The 16,617-nt window shown below is 35.2% G+C and overlaps 1 protein-coding gene across 3 annotated transcripts in view; it reads left to right on the forward strand.

The window, feature by feature from the left end:
* Positions 1 to 16,617, forward strand: part of SCLT1 (sodium channel and clathrin linker 1) — a 173,551-nt gene that overhangs the window by 134,949 nt on the left and 21,985 nt on the right. The window contains exon 19 of one of the 3 annotated variants that reach the window (XM_072755263.1): positions 5,782 to 5,867. The exons of the other annotated variants lie outside the window; for them this stretch is intronic. Within the exon in view, the coding sequence (XP_072611364.1) occupies positions 5,782 to 5,809 (28 nt within the window). The 3' untranslated portion in view covers positions 5,810 to 5,867. Of the gene's footprint in view, positions 1 to 5,781; positions 5,868 to 16,617 lie in introns of those variants that run through there. 3 annotated transcript variants of the gene reach the window in all.

A 16,617-nucleotide genomic window follows, 5' to 3' on the forward strand; every position in this document is an offset into this window, starting at 1 on the left:
GTTGATTTTTTTTTATGAAACTGAGTTCCTGTCACGTTTCTTTTTGTGTATGCCTTATAGCTATTTTCTTTGTGATTACCGTGGAGATTACCTGTAACATCCTAAAAGTTCTAACACTCTAATTTGAGTTTATACCAGTTTAACTTTAGTAACATACAAAAACTCTGATCCTGGGACACCTGGGTAGCTGAGCGTCTGCCTTTGGCTCAGGGCATGATCCTGGCATCCCAGGATTGAGTCCCACATCGGGCTCCCTGTGTGGAGCCTGCTTCTCCCTCTGCCTGTGTCTCTGCCTCTCTCTGTGTGTGTCTCTCATAAGTAAATAAATAAAATCTTTAAAAAAAAATCTGATCTTTTATAACTCTGTCCCCACTCCTTTCAGTTGTTGATGTCACAAAATTATGCCTTTAGGATTGTGTCCAAAAAATTTTTCAAAACTCATTAGTCTCCCATATTATATAGAAAACAAAATATAACTCTTTTTGTTTTCTACCTGGTTTAAGATACTAATACATTGTTTAAAAAGCAATTAGTCTAGAAGCCAGTATTGTTGCAACTTTGGTTCATAACTGTACATTTTGTTTTCTGTAATGTGTTGGATTTTGTTTACATATAATTATATCATCTCTGAATATAACTGTTTTTATTTCCAGTTATCATATATTTTATTTCCCTTTCTTACCTATTACACTGACTAGACCAGTATGACTAATATAGTATGGAATTAAAGTCATAGTCAAGGACTCTTGTCCTTTCTTTCAATCTCAGAAGGAAAGCTTTCAATCTTTATCTTTGTTCTTTGTATATGATGTTTTCTGTGATAGGAGATAACTTCTGTTAGATTTAGATTTAGGAAGTTTCCTTCTTATTTTATTTAGTTTTTATCATAAATATTGAATTATAGTGGGATAAATTTTATAGATAGATTTTACTAGTGTACCAAGTTTGCATTCCTATAATAAAACCAACACGGTTGGAATGCATTCTCCTTATATATCACTGGATTTGCCTTGCTAGTATTTTGCTTAGTATTTTTATATCTATGATCACTAGAGAGATTGGCCTGAAACTTCCTGTTCTTGAACTTTCATTGTTAAGTTGTAGTATTAAAGTTATGCCAGTCTCAGGAAATTGGAGACTGGTTGCTTTTTCTGTTTTCTCATAAACTTTGTATATTAGAAATGTTTACTCTGAATATTTGGTAGATCTCTCCAGGAAAATTCTGTTGGCCTGGAGTAATAGTGGTGGTGGTGGTGGTTTGGGATTTCTATGGTAATATCTTTGATTGTTAATTTCACTGAACAGTTATAGAACTCTTCAAATTTTCTATTTATTCTATGAAACAATTTTAGTAAATTATTTTTTCTATAAATGTGTCCATGTCTCCTAAACTTTCCAAGTGTTTTGGAGGCAATATGTTCATAATATATGATGTCTGAAGTATCCGTGATGATAACCCTTTTTGCATTACTGATACTGGTATCATTTGTACTTTGTTTTGTGTTTATCATTCTCACCAAAGGATTGTTATATATTTTATTTCTGTTCTTTATTACTTCTTTCTGCTTTCATGTTGCTGTTCCTTTTCTATCTTCTTGAAATAGAAGCATCGCTCACAAATTTTCCCCTTTTCTTTTCTCTTAATTTGAATGGATTCTTAAATGTTACAGATTTTTTTCCCAGATACTTCATAGCTTTAGCATACCAGTTTTGATATATCTAGTACTTTCACTCAAAATATTTTCACTTCAAAATATTTTCTAATTTCATTATTTCTTCTTTTAATCCATGTGTTATTTATAAGTACATTTTTAAATTTCTAAGCATATGGGGATATTTTAGTTATATTTTTGTTAATTCTGTTTTCCATAGATATGTCTCTTAGAAACAGTATATGTTTCTGTTTTAGACCATTCAGTTCATTTATATTCAGTGTAATCCAAAGTATATTGAGATTTGTTATCTTTATTTTATTTTAGTACTTGCTATTTTTATCATCTTTGCTTTCTCTTTCTTTCCTTTCTCATCTTTTTTATTGACTTGGTGCTTGTTTGTTTGTTTGTTTGTTTTTATTTTTGATCATTCCACTTTCCCCCACCCAAGCTTTGCAAATTAAAATGTATTATTTTGGTTGTTACACTAGAAGTTATGCCATATATATTTACCATAAGAAAGACTAAAATTAAAGCCTCTATCCTCCTGCTAGATAATGTAAGAACTTTGGAACATATTAACACCATTCATTTCCTTGCCCAACTTATATAATTTCCAGATTTTAAAGTCTTCTTTGTAGTGTTTTTATTTCACCCTACTAATTGTTTTATATAATTATAGTTCATTTCATTAACCTATATATTTACTACCTTCTTTGTTCTGCATTTCTTCTTATATCTCAAACGTTCCAACTCGGACAACTTGCCTTGTTATCTAAATTATGTCTTTTGGAAGTTCCTTTAGTGAGGATATGCTGGTGATGAATTCTCAACTTCTGTTTGTAAAATATATTTATGTCCATATTTGAACAATATTTTTGCTTGCTGACAGAATTCCAAGTTGAAGCTATTTTCTTTGAGAAAATTAAAAACGACAATCTGTTAACCTCTGACTGTGTTGTTTCTGTATAGAAATCATCTGTCCATCTCATTTGTTACTCCTTTGAAAGTAATCTCTTTTCCTGTGGCTTCTATTGAAATGTTCTGTTCTTCTGTAGTTTCACTGTGATATATCTAAGTATGGGTTTCATTTCATTTGTTGTATTTTGTGCCTTTTGATAGTATAGATTAGTATTAGTTCAGACAATTGCCAGATGTGAACTGTTCAGATATGGCCTCTGGGAATCTCTGCTCCCTGCTGTGGAGAAACTGGTGCTGGACCAGAAACAATTAGCAAACTGGACAAAATAGTTGAAACAACCTTTTTTCTGATCCATGAAAGAAAAGAAAGAAGATCAAATCTAGAATCACCTTGGATTTCTGCCGAAAGGTACTTTCAGGACCATGAGCCAAAGAGGGTAATCTAAGCCACTGCCAGGTCTGATGACTCAGTAACTGAAATTTGCAAGGCAGAGAACCAGAGAAGTTGGAACTACACAGAGAAAGAGCCTCAGAAATCTGCATAGTCCCTTTGAGTGTGTTTCTCACTCATACATAGAATAAAACTCAAAGAAACCACGCAGACAATGACAAGGAGGCTGTAAGCTGAAAAACATCAAGAGCTCACAAAGGGCTGTGAGATGGAGAATCCCTGTTGAATACATAGTGCATGAAGTTTAGATTCCAGAATCACTTCACCTTATTAATAGAATTAAACCAGCCAGAACAAAAAGTATTCTAAATTCACTTTGAGAAGACTTAAAACCACGCCTCAAAATAATCTAGCATGTTCTCAAGTATTTTAACTGCCTGCAAGAACAAATCCAACACTTGTATTACTAGGTAAGCAAAACTGGTACCCAAAGCCAGGAAGAAAAAGCAGTACATGGAAACACATTTAGAAATGACAGAAGTGGCACAATTAATAGACAAGAACTTTAGCAATTTTAAATATACTCAGTGATTTAAAGGAACACATATAGATGATGAGAAAAGAAATGGAGTATACAAAAAGGAGCCAAATGGAAATTTGGGCATGCAAATTATAATACTGGAAATCCTTTAATGTACTGGATGGGATTAACAACAAATTATGCACTGCAGAAGAACAAATCAGAGAACTTGAAGACAGAAAAGAAAGAAAAAAAAGCTATCCAAAAATGAAGCGTAGTGAGAAAAAAGGCAGAAAAAGTATGATCAGAGAGCCTCAATGACCAGAGGGACAATATCAAGCAGTATAAAGGAGGGTGAGGGTGAGGGTGGGGGTTAGGGATATTTTGAGAAATAATGGCCCAAAATTTTTCATATTTGATTTTAAAATCTTTATATCAGTTATCTATTACTATATAACAAATTGCTCCAAAACTTAGTGGCTTAAAACATTTATTATTTTACAGTTTCTGTGGGTCAGGAATTCAGGCATGTCTGAACCAGAACGCCTCTGACTCAGGATCTGTCATGAAACTGCAATCATCTCAAGGCTCCAAGAGGGAGGATTCACTCCCAAGTTCACACTAAAGCTGTGACAGGCCTCAGGTGTTAACTATTGTTGGCAGATGTCAGTTCCTGGCCTCACGAGCCACTTTATGTGTGTATTCACAACATGGCAGCTTGCTTCCTTCAGAGTAAGAAGTGAGAGAAAAAGAGGTAGAAAAAGGGAGAGGAGGAGAGATAGGAAAGCAAAACAAAAGTTGTGGTTGTTCTTAACCTAATCTTAAAGTGACATCCCATCACTTTAACCTTTTTCCATTAAGTAAAAGCAAGTCATTAGGTATAGCCCTAGCGCCTTCTGCCCTGCTTGAGTGTGGGGCTCTGACTACCAAAAGGTAAGGAAATTGGGGACTATTAAAAACAAATCTTACAGTTCAATAATGATAGAAACCATGCAGTTGTACTCATAGGTATTTACCCTAAAGAAATTAAAACAGATCCACACACACAAAAAAAAAAAAAAACTTGTGCACAAATATTTGTAAGTACTTTATTTATAATAGCCAAAAATGGGAAACAACCCAAATGGCTATTAAGAGTTGTGTGGATAAACACATAGCAATGAAAAGGGACAAACCACTGCTAAATGTAATATGGATGATTGTCAAAAGTGAGATGAAACAAAAGCCAAGGAAGGGTACACACTGTATGATCACATTTATATGAAATTCTAAAAAAAGACTAATGACAGCAGTATGATAAATACCTAGGGCTGGGGTTGGTGGTGGACAATGACGGCACAGGGTCATGAGGGTAATATTTTGGGGTAATGGACATATGTATATTAACTGTGATTGTAGTTATGCGGGTATATGCATTTGTCAAACTTTATCAAGCTCTATATTCAAAATGGCTACATTGTATTTCAATAATTATACCTCAGTAAGACTGATTTTTAAAAACAGCCCCTGCTCAATTCTCTCTCTTCCACCCTTCTGGGACTCTGCTCAAAGGTATGTTAGACTTTTATATTACATTCCTATGTCTCTCTTTATTTCCATTGTTTTCTTCTACTGTGCTGCACTCTGACAGTTTCTTCAAATCTAGTGTTTTATAAGTTGTCTTTTTGTGTTCAGTCTACTGTATGTGTCCATTGAGTTGTTATCTTAGGGAGTTTTTTTGTTACTGGAAGTTCTATTTAACTTTGTCACATCTGCCATTTTACATTCTTAGAGTCTCCTGTTTCTTGCTGACATTTCTAAGTTTGCCTTGCATTTCTTTTAAAATAGTAAACATTATTTGAAAGTCTACATCTGATAAATTCAGTATCAGACAAATTTGTTTCTGTTGGTTTGTTTCTGTCTAGATTCTCTATCTGCTTATTAGTAACTGCCCCAGAAAATTTTTGTTATAGGGTTTATACATAGATAGGCTTTGCCTTGCTGCTTCTTGGTGCCTTGGAGTACTTCTGGTTTTGAGCACATTACCAAAGGTAGGCTTTCTGGCCTTCCATAGACATTTGTTCCTTGAGGTAAATCTGTAAGATGGCTGGTCTGTGGCCATAACTTCACAGGGATGTTTCTTTTTTTTTTTCTTCTCCTGTTTTGCTTATGACCAAAATAGGAGAAGAAAAATAACCTTTTCTCTGAGTGGTAACAGAACCAGATCCTAAATGTGGGGTATTGTAAATGCCTTCCAGGGCATAAGAAGCATTGGTGCTCCAATATTCTGATTTTTCTCCTTAAAAACTTCCATTCAGGGGCAGCCTGGGTGGTTCAGCAGTTTAAGCGCCTGCCTTCAGACCAGGGCGTGATCCTGGAGTCCTGGGATCGAGTTCCACGTCGGGCTCCCTGCATGGGGCCTGCTTCTCCCGCTGCCTGTGTCTCTGCCACTCTCTCTCTCTCTGTGTCATATCATGAATAAATAAATAAAATCTTTAAAAAAAAAAAAAAACTTCCATTCAGTAATTGTCTTGGGACTTTTTGCAATATTTTCATTTCGTTAATGCTTTTAAAATGTTGGAGAGTTTTTCATGCATCGATTAATCTGCATGGCTTAGTGTGCTTTTACTGGATCCAAGCATATACTCTTTAAAAATATCCACTTCATGGGCAGCCCCAGTGGCTTAGCGGTTTAGCGCCATCTTCAGTCCAGCGTGTGGTCCTGGAGACGCAGGATCAAGTCCCACATCAGGCTCCCTGCATGGAGCCTGCTTCTCCCTCTACCTGTGTCTCTGCGTCTCTCTCTCTGTGTCTCTCGTGAATAAGTAAATAAAATCTTCAAAAAAATATATATCCACTTCATTTAGCACAGTGATGTGTCTTGGTGAAAACTGGGTGAAAATCTTTAGATAATTTTTGTCTTATACAGAGTTTACATGTGTCTCTGATCAATTACAGCATCCTGGAGGTTGAAATGAACTATAGCAACAAAATAATTAGGCATTAGAACCAATGTTGCACTTATACAACATACTACTGCTAATTAATAAACATTAGCATTGATACTAGTATTATTTCTTAACTAAAATATGTTGTGTACCTTTGTGTTTTAACTATATTACTTTCAGGTATAGTGAGGCCAGACTCAGATCAAGAGAAACACATGAGAAAGAGATTTATAGTTTCTTATAATCAGAGTTCCCTGGGGCAAACACAGCACACTACAAAAGGCCACTTGGGGGAAGCACCAGGGTTGATCACAAGGCAAAGGGAGTAGGGGAAACTGGGCAAGTCCCTTTATTGTAATTTCCGCAGAAGGTATGAGATAGGGTAGGTAATTTTAGGATTGGCTAATTTGAATGATTTCAGTGGGCTCTGGTTGTCTGATATCTGGCCCTGGGGCAGTTAAGGCAGGTGTAGAGTGAGTGGCCCAGATTATGAGAGCCCAGTAGGTAAAGTGGATAGTGTGAATTTAATTGGCTGCACAAGAACGGAGAGTGGAGGGCCTCAAAACTGAGTCAAGACAACGTTTAAAAACAACTATATTATACTTTGAAGTAACTAATAGTAGGGAGTCATAAGCCTGGGGTATAAGGACACATTATTTTAATAGGACAGAAGTGCCGAACTTTGATTTATTTATATCACAGTGTTGAAATGAGAGATGAAAAATTACCTGTCATGTTAGCTGAGATCTTAAAAACATCTTGAAGAATGTAGCATAATTTGTAACTATACTTCTTGCTTAGCAAGAGACTTCCCAAACTGAGGATGTCCTGTAAAGATTTAATATCCCATTTTCTAACATAATAGCTTTTTCTTCAGTCAGTATGCTTTGATGATTAGAAAGTGTAAATCTACTCAGAGAAAGCTTTTGTCACTTGGCAGATATTTTGCATCAGGTTTAAGAGAAAGGCAGTGCCACTTCTTTGTAGGTCTCTTTACCCTTGATTTTTCCATAGTTCTCAGGGGAAAAAAAGTAATGAATAAGTCAATTTTGTTTAATATTACCATTGTATTAAAATTACATGTAGATTATTAAAATGGTATAAACTCTACAAGAATATAAGCACATTAAAATTTTATATACTTGCTTTATTGTATTAGTAAACTTACCTGAAAATACCCAAATTTGCTCTGATTTGGAGTTTTATTATACCTTCAAAAGTGTTTGGCAAGATTATTTGCATCTTGGCTATTTCTTGACTCCATTATGTTCAGAATTAAGTTCTGAATTTAAAGTGTCTAATTTAAAATACCTAATACTTCAGTTTGCAGATTTATACACATCCAGAAACAAAAGCAGATACCTTAAAAACTCAGATTTAATTTTTAAAAAAAATCTGAGTGACCACTCTTTTTCTAAGCATTCCACTAGATGCTATAGAAACACAAAGATGGGCAGCCCTGGTGGCGCAGTGGTTTTGTGATGCCTGCAGCCTGGGGTGAGATCCTGGAGACCCGGGATCGAGTCCCATGTCGGGCTCCCTGCATGGAGCCTGCTTCTCTTTTTTTTTTTTTTTTTTTTTTTTTTAATTTATTTATTTATTTATTTATGATAGGCACACAGTGAGAGAGAGAGAGAGAGAGGCAGAGACACAGGCAGAGGGAGAAGCAGGCTCCATGCACCGGGAGCCTGATGTGGGATTCGATCCCGGGTCTCCAGGATCGCGCCCTGGGCCAAAGGCAGGCGCTAAACCGCTGCGCCACCCAGGGATCCCCTGGAGCCTGCTTCTCCCTCTGCCTGTGTCTTTGCCTCTCTCTCTGTGTGTGTCTCTCATGAATAAATAAATAAAATCTTTAAAAAAAAAAGAAAGAAAGAAAGAAACACAAAGATGAGTAAGACAAAGCCCCGCTCTTAGAAATTACTACATCCCATTATCCACTTTTGTTTTTCCTTAAAGCATTCATCATTAACAGTAATTGCATTTTATACTTATTTCTTAGCACTTTTTATCTTGTTATCTCCCCCACAGTAATATCAACTCCATAAAGTAACTTGTCTCTTGTGTTCCCCACTATATCCCTAGACCCTCGAAGAATGTCTAGCCCTAATAGGTACTCAGAATGTATTTATTGAATGGATGAATGAAAGCTAGTTGATTTTTTTCAATTATTGTTTCTTTTCTAGGACAAATTTGTCTTACAATTTTGATCATTCATGCATAATTTTAGTTTTTAAAATACATTTGAACTTTGTGAAACATGATAAAGTATAATGTGTCCCCACTATTGAAGAGACTAAGAAACGTAAATTCCCATAATTACACCACTGCCTTATAAGTGAAACTTTTTTCTCTTCTCATAAAGCTTCAAAAATGCTACCCATTCTAATAATTATTATGAAAACTGTTAGTGATAAAGGAATACCTAGTCCATGACATAGGCACCAGGATTTGGTGAAATAAGTTTTTTTTTAAATTGGTACTGCTCATAATCAAGATCATACTCTCATAGGATAAAATATTCCACAAAACAATGTGTCTTTATCCAATCATGTTTGAACTCCTGTTCTGAATTTTTTTTAACTTTGTTAGGGATTTCTGTTCTCAAGGAAAAATTCCACTTTCCTATATTATTTTTTTTAATTGGGGTTAACTTTTACTCAGTATTTACAGGATACTCAAAGTATACACAGGTTCCATAATTTGACAATTTAGGAGCCACTTTTGATTCCTGTCTCTCCATTATTCCTTTATCTTGAAATTTCAAGTACACATTGATCATATGTCACAAACTTCTGTGGTCCCTGCATGTATATATATCCACAGACACCGATATATCAGTAGTTATTGTCACATAATATTTGTTGAATGAGTATGTATATATGAACATAACTATTTATGTAAACATAAAATTCATAGCATAGTACTGGGCACTTGATAGGTATTCTTTAGAATGTTTATAGTTGATTCCGTTGAATTATTGAAATGTGTGTTTTTTTTAAAGGAGTACTGCTAACCAGTAGTACAAGACCAAAGAAGAATCCCTTCAGCCTGAATTCTTGATGCAAGTCCAACTTTATGAGCAAGCAGAGTAGCTCCATGTATGACTGATTGAAAAGAGTTTCCTAGAATGAGTTTGCTGTCGAAAAAATATCAGTCTTGTTACCTGTCATCACAAATAATTTAATTCTTTTTGAAGACTGTAACAGTGAACTAGACAGACAAAAAACCTTACTCTCAAGGAGCTTTCATTCTAATAGAGACTGTAAACAAGACAAATTAAATATATAATGTGGTAGATAATAAGTGCTGAAGAGAAAGGTAGAGCAGAAAAGGGGAATATGTATATGTTTAGAAGGGAGTGTAGTTTTAGAAAGAATCAGCAGGGATAATCATCCTGAACTCTCCTGACATTTTCTCTTCTTTTTGTTGAATAAGCCCTGATTACATCCACTTTGTTGTCCTCCTTGTACCTTCACCCGTTCAGCTTATGGTGGCTAGACAAAAGCACACAGCTGTGCTAGTGAGCTTACTCTAAATCCGTGATCACAAAAAGGATCTTTATGCTGCCAGGTAGTCAGTCTGTATATTCTGTTCTCCTTGGCACCTATTTCATACCCCCTTGTCCTTCCTCAAATCATTCACATCTCCTTTCCATCATCACTTTCATTTGGTTACCTCAGTTCCTCTTTCACTAAGAGAAGCAATCAGAAGAGAACTTCTACTGTGTTTATATTTCTTTTTTTTAATTTAAATTCAATTTGCCAACATATAGTACATCATTAGTTTCAGATGTAGTTTTCAGTAATTCATCAGTTGTATGTAACACCCAGTGTTATTACATCAAGTACCTTCCTTAGTGCCCATCACCGAGCTACCCCATCCCTCCCAGTTCCCCTTCAGCAACCCCCAGTTTGTTTCCCAGAGTTAAGAGTTTCTCATAGTTTGACTCCCTCTCTGAGTTTTTCCCATTCAGTTTCCCCTCCTTCCCTTAGGGTCCTCTGCACTCTTATATTTCGCATATGAGTGAAACCATACGATAATGGTCTTTCTCTGATTGACTTATTTCACTTAGCATAATACCCCCAGTTCCATCCACACTGATGTAAATGGCAGGTATTTATCCTTTCTGATGACTGAGTAATATTTCATTGTATATATACTGCATCTTCTTTATCCATTTACCTGTTGAAGGACATCTCGGCTCCTTCCACAATTTGGTTCTTGTGGACATTGCTGCTATAAACATTGGGGTGCAGGTGCCCCTTTGTTTTACTACATCAGTATCATTAGGTTAAATACCAAGTAGAGCAATTGCTGGTTTGTAGGGTAGCTCTATTTTTAACTTCTTGAGGAACCTCCACACTGTTTTCCAGAGGCTGCACTAGCTTGGATTCCCCCCAACAGTGTAAGAGGGTTCCACATTCTCAATATCCTCGCCAACATTTGTTTCCTGTTTTGTTTATTTTAGTCATCTAACTAGTGTATAAAGTGGTATATCACTGTTTTTTATTTGTATTTCCCTGATGCCAAGAGACGTGGAGCATTTTTTCAAGTGTCTGTTGGCATTGAGTAGGTATTTGGAGAAATGTCTGTTCATATCATCTGCCCATTTCTTGACTGGATTATTTGGGTTTTTGGGTGTTGAGTTTGATAAGTTCTTTATAGATCTTGGATATTAGCCCTTTATCTGATATGTCATTTGCAAATATCTTCTTCCATTCTGTAAGTTGCCTTTTAGTTTTGTGACTATTTCCTTTGCTATGCAGAAGCTTTTAATCTTGATGAAGTCCCAGTAGTTTGTTTTTGCTTTTGTTTCCTTTGCCTTTAGAGATGTCTCATGCAAGAAGCTGCTGTAGCTGAGGTAAAAAATGTTGCTGCCTGTGCAGTTCTCTTCTAGGATTTTAATGGATTCCTGTCTCGCATTTAGGTCTTTCATCCATTTCGAGTTTATTTTTGTATATGATGTAAGAGAATTGTCTAGTTTCATTCTTCTGCATGTGGCTGTCTAATTTCCCAGTACCATTTATTGAAGAGACTGTCTTTTTTCCATTGAGTATTTTTTTCCTGCTTTGTCAAAGTTTAGTTGAACCATAGAATTAAGCGTCCACTTCTGGGTTCTGCTTTCTGTTCCATTGATCTGTCTGTTTTTGTACCAGTACCATACTGTCTTGATGATCACAGCTTTGCAATATAGCTCAAAGTTAGGCATTGTGATGCTCCCAGCTCTGGTTGGTTTTTTTGTCCCCCAACATGCCTCTGGCTATTTGGGGTTTTTCTGGTTCCATTCAAATCTTAAGATTATTTGTTCCAAATTTGAAAAATGTCGATGGTATTTTGATAGAAAGTGCACTGAGTGTGTAGATCACTTTGGGTAGCATAGACATTTTCACAATATTTGTTCTTCAATCCGTGAGCATGGAGTGTTTTTCCATCTCTTTGTGTCTTCCTCAATATCTTTCATAAGTGTCCTGTAGTTTTTAAGAGTACAGATCCTTTACCTCTTTGGTTAGGTTTATTCCTAGGTATCTTTTGGTTTGGGGTACAATTGTAAATGGGATCGATTCCTTGATTTCTCTTTCTTCAGTTTCATTATTAGTGTATAGAAATGCAGCTGATTTCTGTGCCTTAATTTTGTATCCTGCCACATTGCTGAATTGCTGTGAGTTCTGTCCTCTTGTGAGTTCTAGCAATATGGGGGTGGAGTCTTTTGGGTTTTTCACATACAGTATCACGTCATCTGCAAAGAGAGAGAGTTTGATTACCAATTTGGATGCTTTTTTTATTCCTTTTTGTTGTCTGATATTGAGGCCAGGACTTCTCGTACTATGTTGAAAAGCAATGGTGATAGTAGACATCCCTGTTGTGTTCCTGACCTTAGGGGAAAAGCTCTGTTTTTCCCCATTGAGAATGATATTTGCTGTGGGCTTTTAATACGTGGCTTTTATGATACTAAGGTGTTTCCTCTATCCCTACATGGCAGAGTGTTTTTATCAAGAAAGGATGCTGCATTTTGTCAAATACTTTATCTGCACCAATTGAGAGAATCATATGGTTCTTCTCTTTTCTTTTATTAATATGGTCCATCACATTATTGATTTTTAAATGTTGAACCACTCTTGAATCCCAGGAATAAATCCTACTTGGTGGTGGTAAATAATCCTTTTAATGTACTGTTAACAGGATACCATTGGCTAGTATCTTGGTGAGTATTTTGATACCCATGTTCATCAGGGATACTGGTCTGTAATTCTCCCTTTTGATAGGGTCTTCGTCTGGTTTTGGGATCAAGGTACTGTTAACAGGATACCATTGGCTAGTATCTTGGTGAGTATTTTGATATCCATATTCATCAAGGATACTGGTCTGTAATTCTCTCTTTTGATAGGGTCTTCGTCTGGTTTTGGGATCAAGGTACTGTTAACAGGATACCTTTGGCTAGTATCTTGGTGAGTATTTTGATATCCATGTTCATCAGGGATATTGGTCTGTAATTCTCCCTTTTGATAGGGTCTTCATCTGGTTTTGGGATCAAGGTAATGTTGGCCTCATAGAACAAGTTTAGAAGTTTTACTTCCATTTCTATTTTTTGAAACAGCAGAAATAATAAGTATTAATTCATCTTTAAATGTTTGGTAGAATTACCCTGGGAAGCTTGTTTTGGGGGGAAGTTTTTGATTACTGCTTCAATCTCCTTGCTGGTTATGGGTCTGTTCAGGTTTTCTATTTCTTCCTGTTCCAGTTTTGGTAGTTTATAAGTTTCTAGGAATGCATCCACTTCTTCCAGATTGCCTAATTTGTTGGCATATAATTGCTCATAATATGTTCTTAAAATTATTTCTATTTCCTTGGTATTGATTGTGATCTCTCCTCTCTCTCATTATTTTATTAATCTGAGTCCTTTCTCTTTTCTTTTTGATAAGTCTAGCTAGGAGTTTATCTGATTCTTTCAAAGAACCAGCTCCTAGTTTCATTGATCTGTCCTACTATTCTTCTGGTTTTTATTTCATTGATTTCTGTTCTAATCTTTATTATTTCTCTTTTCCTGCTGGATTTAGGCTTTATTGGCTGTTCTTTTTCCAGCTCCTTTAGGTGTAAGGTTAACTTGTGTATTTGAGATTACTCTAATTTTTTGAGAGTGGCGTGTATTGAAATATACTTCCCTCCTAGGATAGGACTTCCTTCTCTGTGTCCCAAAGATTGCAAACAGTTGTGCTTTCATTTTCATTAGTTTGCATAAATCTTTTTAATTCTTCTTTAATTTCCTGGTTGAACCATTCATTTATATTTCTATTGCATCTTTTCCCATATATCTTTCTGTAATGAGATAAACTGTCCCTTCTCCAGTATAAGGCCAAACTTTTTATTTGTCCCATAGATTTCATCTACATTTTGCTATACTGCCTCCAGTTGAATTCTCAATTAAAAATAATCTTTTTTGAAAACAAATTTCCATAAAAAATAGAATACTTAATATATTATAGCCACATGAAATAGTTAACTGTCCTCAAGAGAGAAATAACTAAAATTCATGGAATAAGCAATTTAAAACTAACCAACCAATCTTCTAAGGAACATTCCTACTTATATGAAATCTTGGATTGTAAATTTTTTTAAGGTTTTATTTATTCATGAGAGACACAGAGAGAGAGAGAGAGAGAGAGAGATTGAGAGACACAGGCAGAGGGAGAAGCAGGCTCCATACAGGGATCCTGACATGGGACTTGAACTCGGGTCTCCAGGATCACACCCTGGGCCAAAGGCAGCACTAAACCGCTGAGCCACCTGGGCTGCCCAGATTGTAAATTTTTTAGACTTTCCACCAGTGCTGGTCCACAGTAGTCAGATAAGCCCAGCAGATCACATTAGGACACAGCCCTGCCTAGCCTAGTCAAGAAGCAGTCTGCGTCTTGACTCCAGTTGTACCTTGAATCCAGTAAATACAACTAGGATTTTTTTCAGTTTCAGAATTTATCCTCTTCTCTGTCCAGCCTTAAAAACTAGGTTTTGGTAAACAACCTTCCAAACGTTAACTAAATAAGTTAAAGCTACCAAATTTCCAGTAATTTAGTGATTTTTTCTTACCTCTTAGATAAAAGGAAAGAAAGGAAATAGAATTATTTCCTTCAAAATCAAGAGAATAATACCATCACTTGACACCGAAAATGGGTAAGATTATGATTTTTTTATATTATGCAATATTTTTTAAAATAGCTTTTAAAATCAGTAAAAAAAAAGGCAGATATTGCCCTGCCATCAGAGACACTACATTCTACTTGGAGAATCAGACTATAAATATCTATACTAATGGAAGTTTACTCAGCTACCACAGTTTTAGCAATTTGATCTCCGTTTTTAGTAAGTTAATTCTTTATTTCTTTTACCATTTCATTGAATTTCAATTTATATCAAACTCAATTTGCATGTCATTGCTAAGAACTTAAATTGTTCTCACTACTTAAGTAATGTATCAGAATATGAACATCCATTCAGCACATAACTGAAGGCATTATGTTCATTTTATCTCCAGTTTACATAGAATCTTAGAGATCGGGCAGCCCTGATGGCTCAGTGGTTTAGCGCCGCCTTGAGCCCAGGGCGTGATCCTGGAGACCCAGGATCAAGTCCCACATCGGGTTCCCTGTATGGAGCCTGCTTCTCTCTCTGCCTGTGTCTCTGCCTCTCTCTCTCTCCCTGTGTCTGTCATGAATAAATAAAAATAAAATCTTTAAAAAAATAAATAAATAAAAATAAAAAAGAATCTTAGAGATCTAACTATGGTTTCCCAAAGTGATCTCCATCTTTTATGCATAACTTATTTCAATAGCCTTTCACTTATTGAAAAATATAAGCTTAGACTCATATATTTATCAGTGACCTAAAACAATGAGCTATTGAAGTACCAATTTTTAGAGACCTAAAAGATTTTCTCCTAAACATGAGTGACTGACTTAAGATCTTAGTGTAAGAATCATTGGGGTATGTATAAAGCTAACACACTAATTAAAATTCAATGTCTGCCCCACAAATGTGTGATTATGTATAAATCAGTTTTTCCAAGCCTCAGTTTTATCATCTACAAGAATAAAAGCTACATTAGCTTTCTAGGGTTATTTATGAAAAAGTATAAATATCAAAATGTCTCAAATTGTAAAGTATCAAGCAAATATGTATTACTATTAAAATTAGAAATATACTCAATTTTGTTTTTTAATTGCTTTACTGTCCCTGAATTGCTAGTCCTTGGATGTCCTTAAGATGTTTTCAGCATTCTTTTCAATTCTTATCATGATCTTACCCTTTCAAATTCAAGTGGATATTAATTATTATCACTACTTTTCCTTCTGCCATTCTGGTTCAGTGTAACAATTTTTAATGATCTCACAGTACTTACAGAAAGAATCTCTCTCTGAATGCTCTTATTACAGACGGGGCAAAAAACAAAAAAATAGATTTTTCCACCCATCACCCCTCTTTCTTTTGAGACAGAGCACTTTTTTCAATAAATTTTAAAAGCTCCATGTTCTGTGGTATTTGAGGTAGATTGAATAGATTGAGAAAGATTACTTAAATGTAAATCAGTTATCAAAAATAAATAGGTTACATTTTTTACATGCTTTGAATTTTTAGATTAGCCATACATCTTTAGGCATCTTTTTTAAAGGGAATAATTATACTTAAGTTAAATATTTCTTGTTACATGATAATTTTTATAAAATTACAAAAATGTGAGGGAGAATTATATTCTAACAAGGTTTCATTGCATATATTTAAGTTTTGCAGGGGAAAATCTAGCTTTCATAGGTTATAGTTAACCTTGCTTGATATTCCTATGTTGATTGTTTAAACCACACAGTTGGAAATAGAATTACATTGGAATATACTAAGAAAAACTTTCTCCATGTCTCTGTGTCACTAAAATTGTACTAGTATGTCCAGACATGTCAAAACTAAAATGTTAACTTTCAACATAGGAATATTTTCACAAGATTTTGCATTAAGATTATTTCCTTTCACAAAAGGATTATGTATTTAATAATCTTGAGAAACAGTATGTTTTTAGCACATAAGGAGGCAGCACAGCATTAGAGATGAGAGCACTAACTCGAGTCAATTAAACCTGAATTCGAATCCCACCCAGACCCAATCCTTTCCACTTCTCTATAAACCCCATATATTACTATAAGGCTTTATTTATATGATAGCAAT

Source organism: Vulpes vulpes, chromosome 4 (genome assembly GCF_048418805.1).
Source record: "Vulpes vulpes isolate BD-2025 chromosome 4, VulVul3, whole genome shotgun sequence".
Taxonomy (NCBI): Eukaryota; Metazoa; Chordata; class Mammalia; order Carnivora; family Canidae; genus Vulpes; species Vulpes vulpes.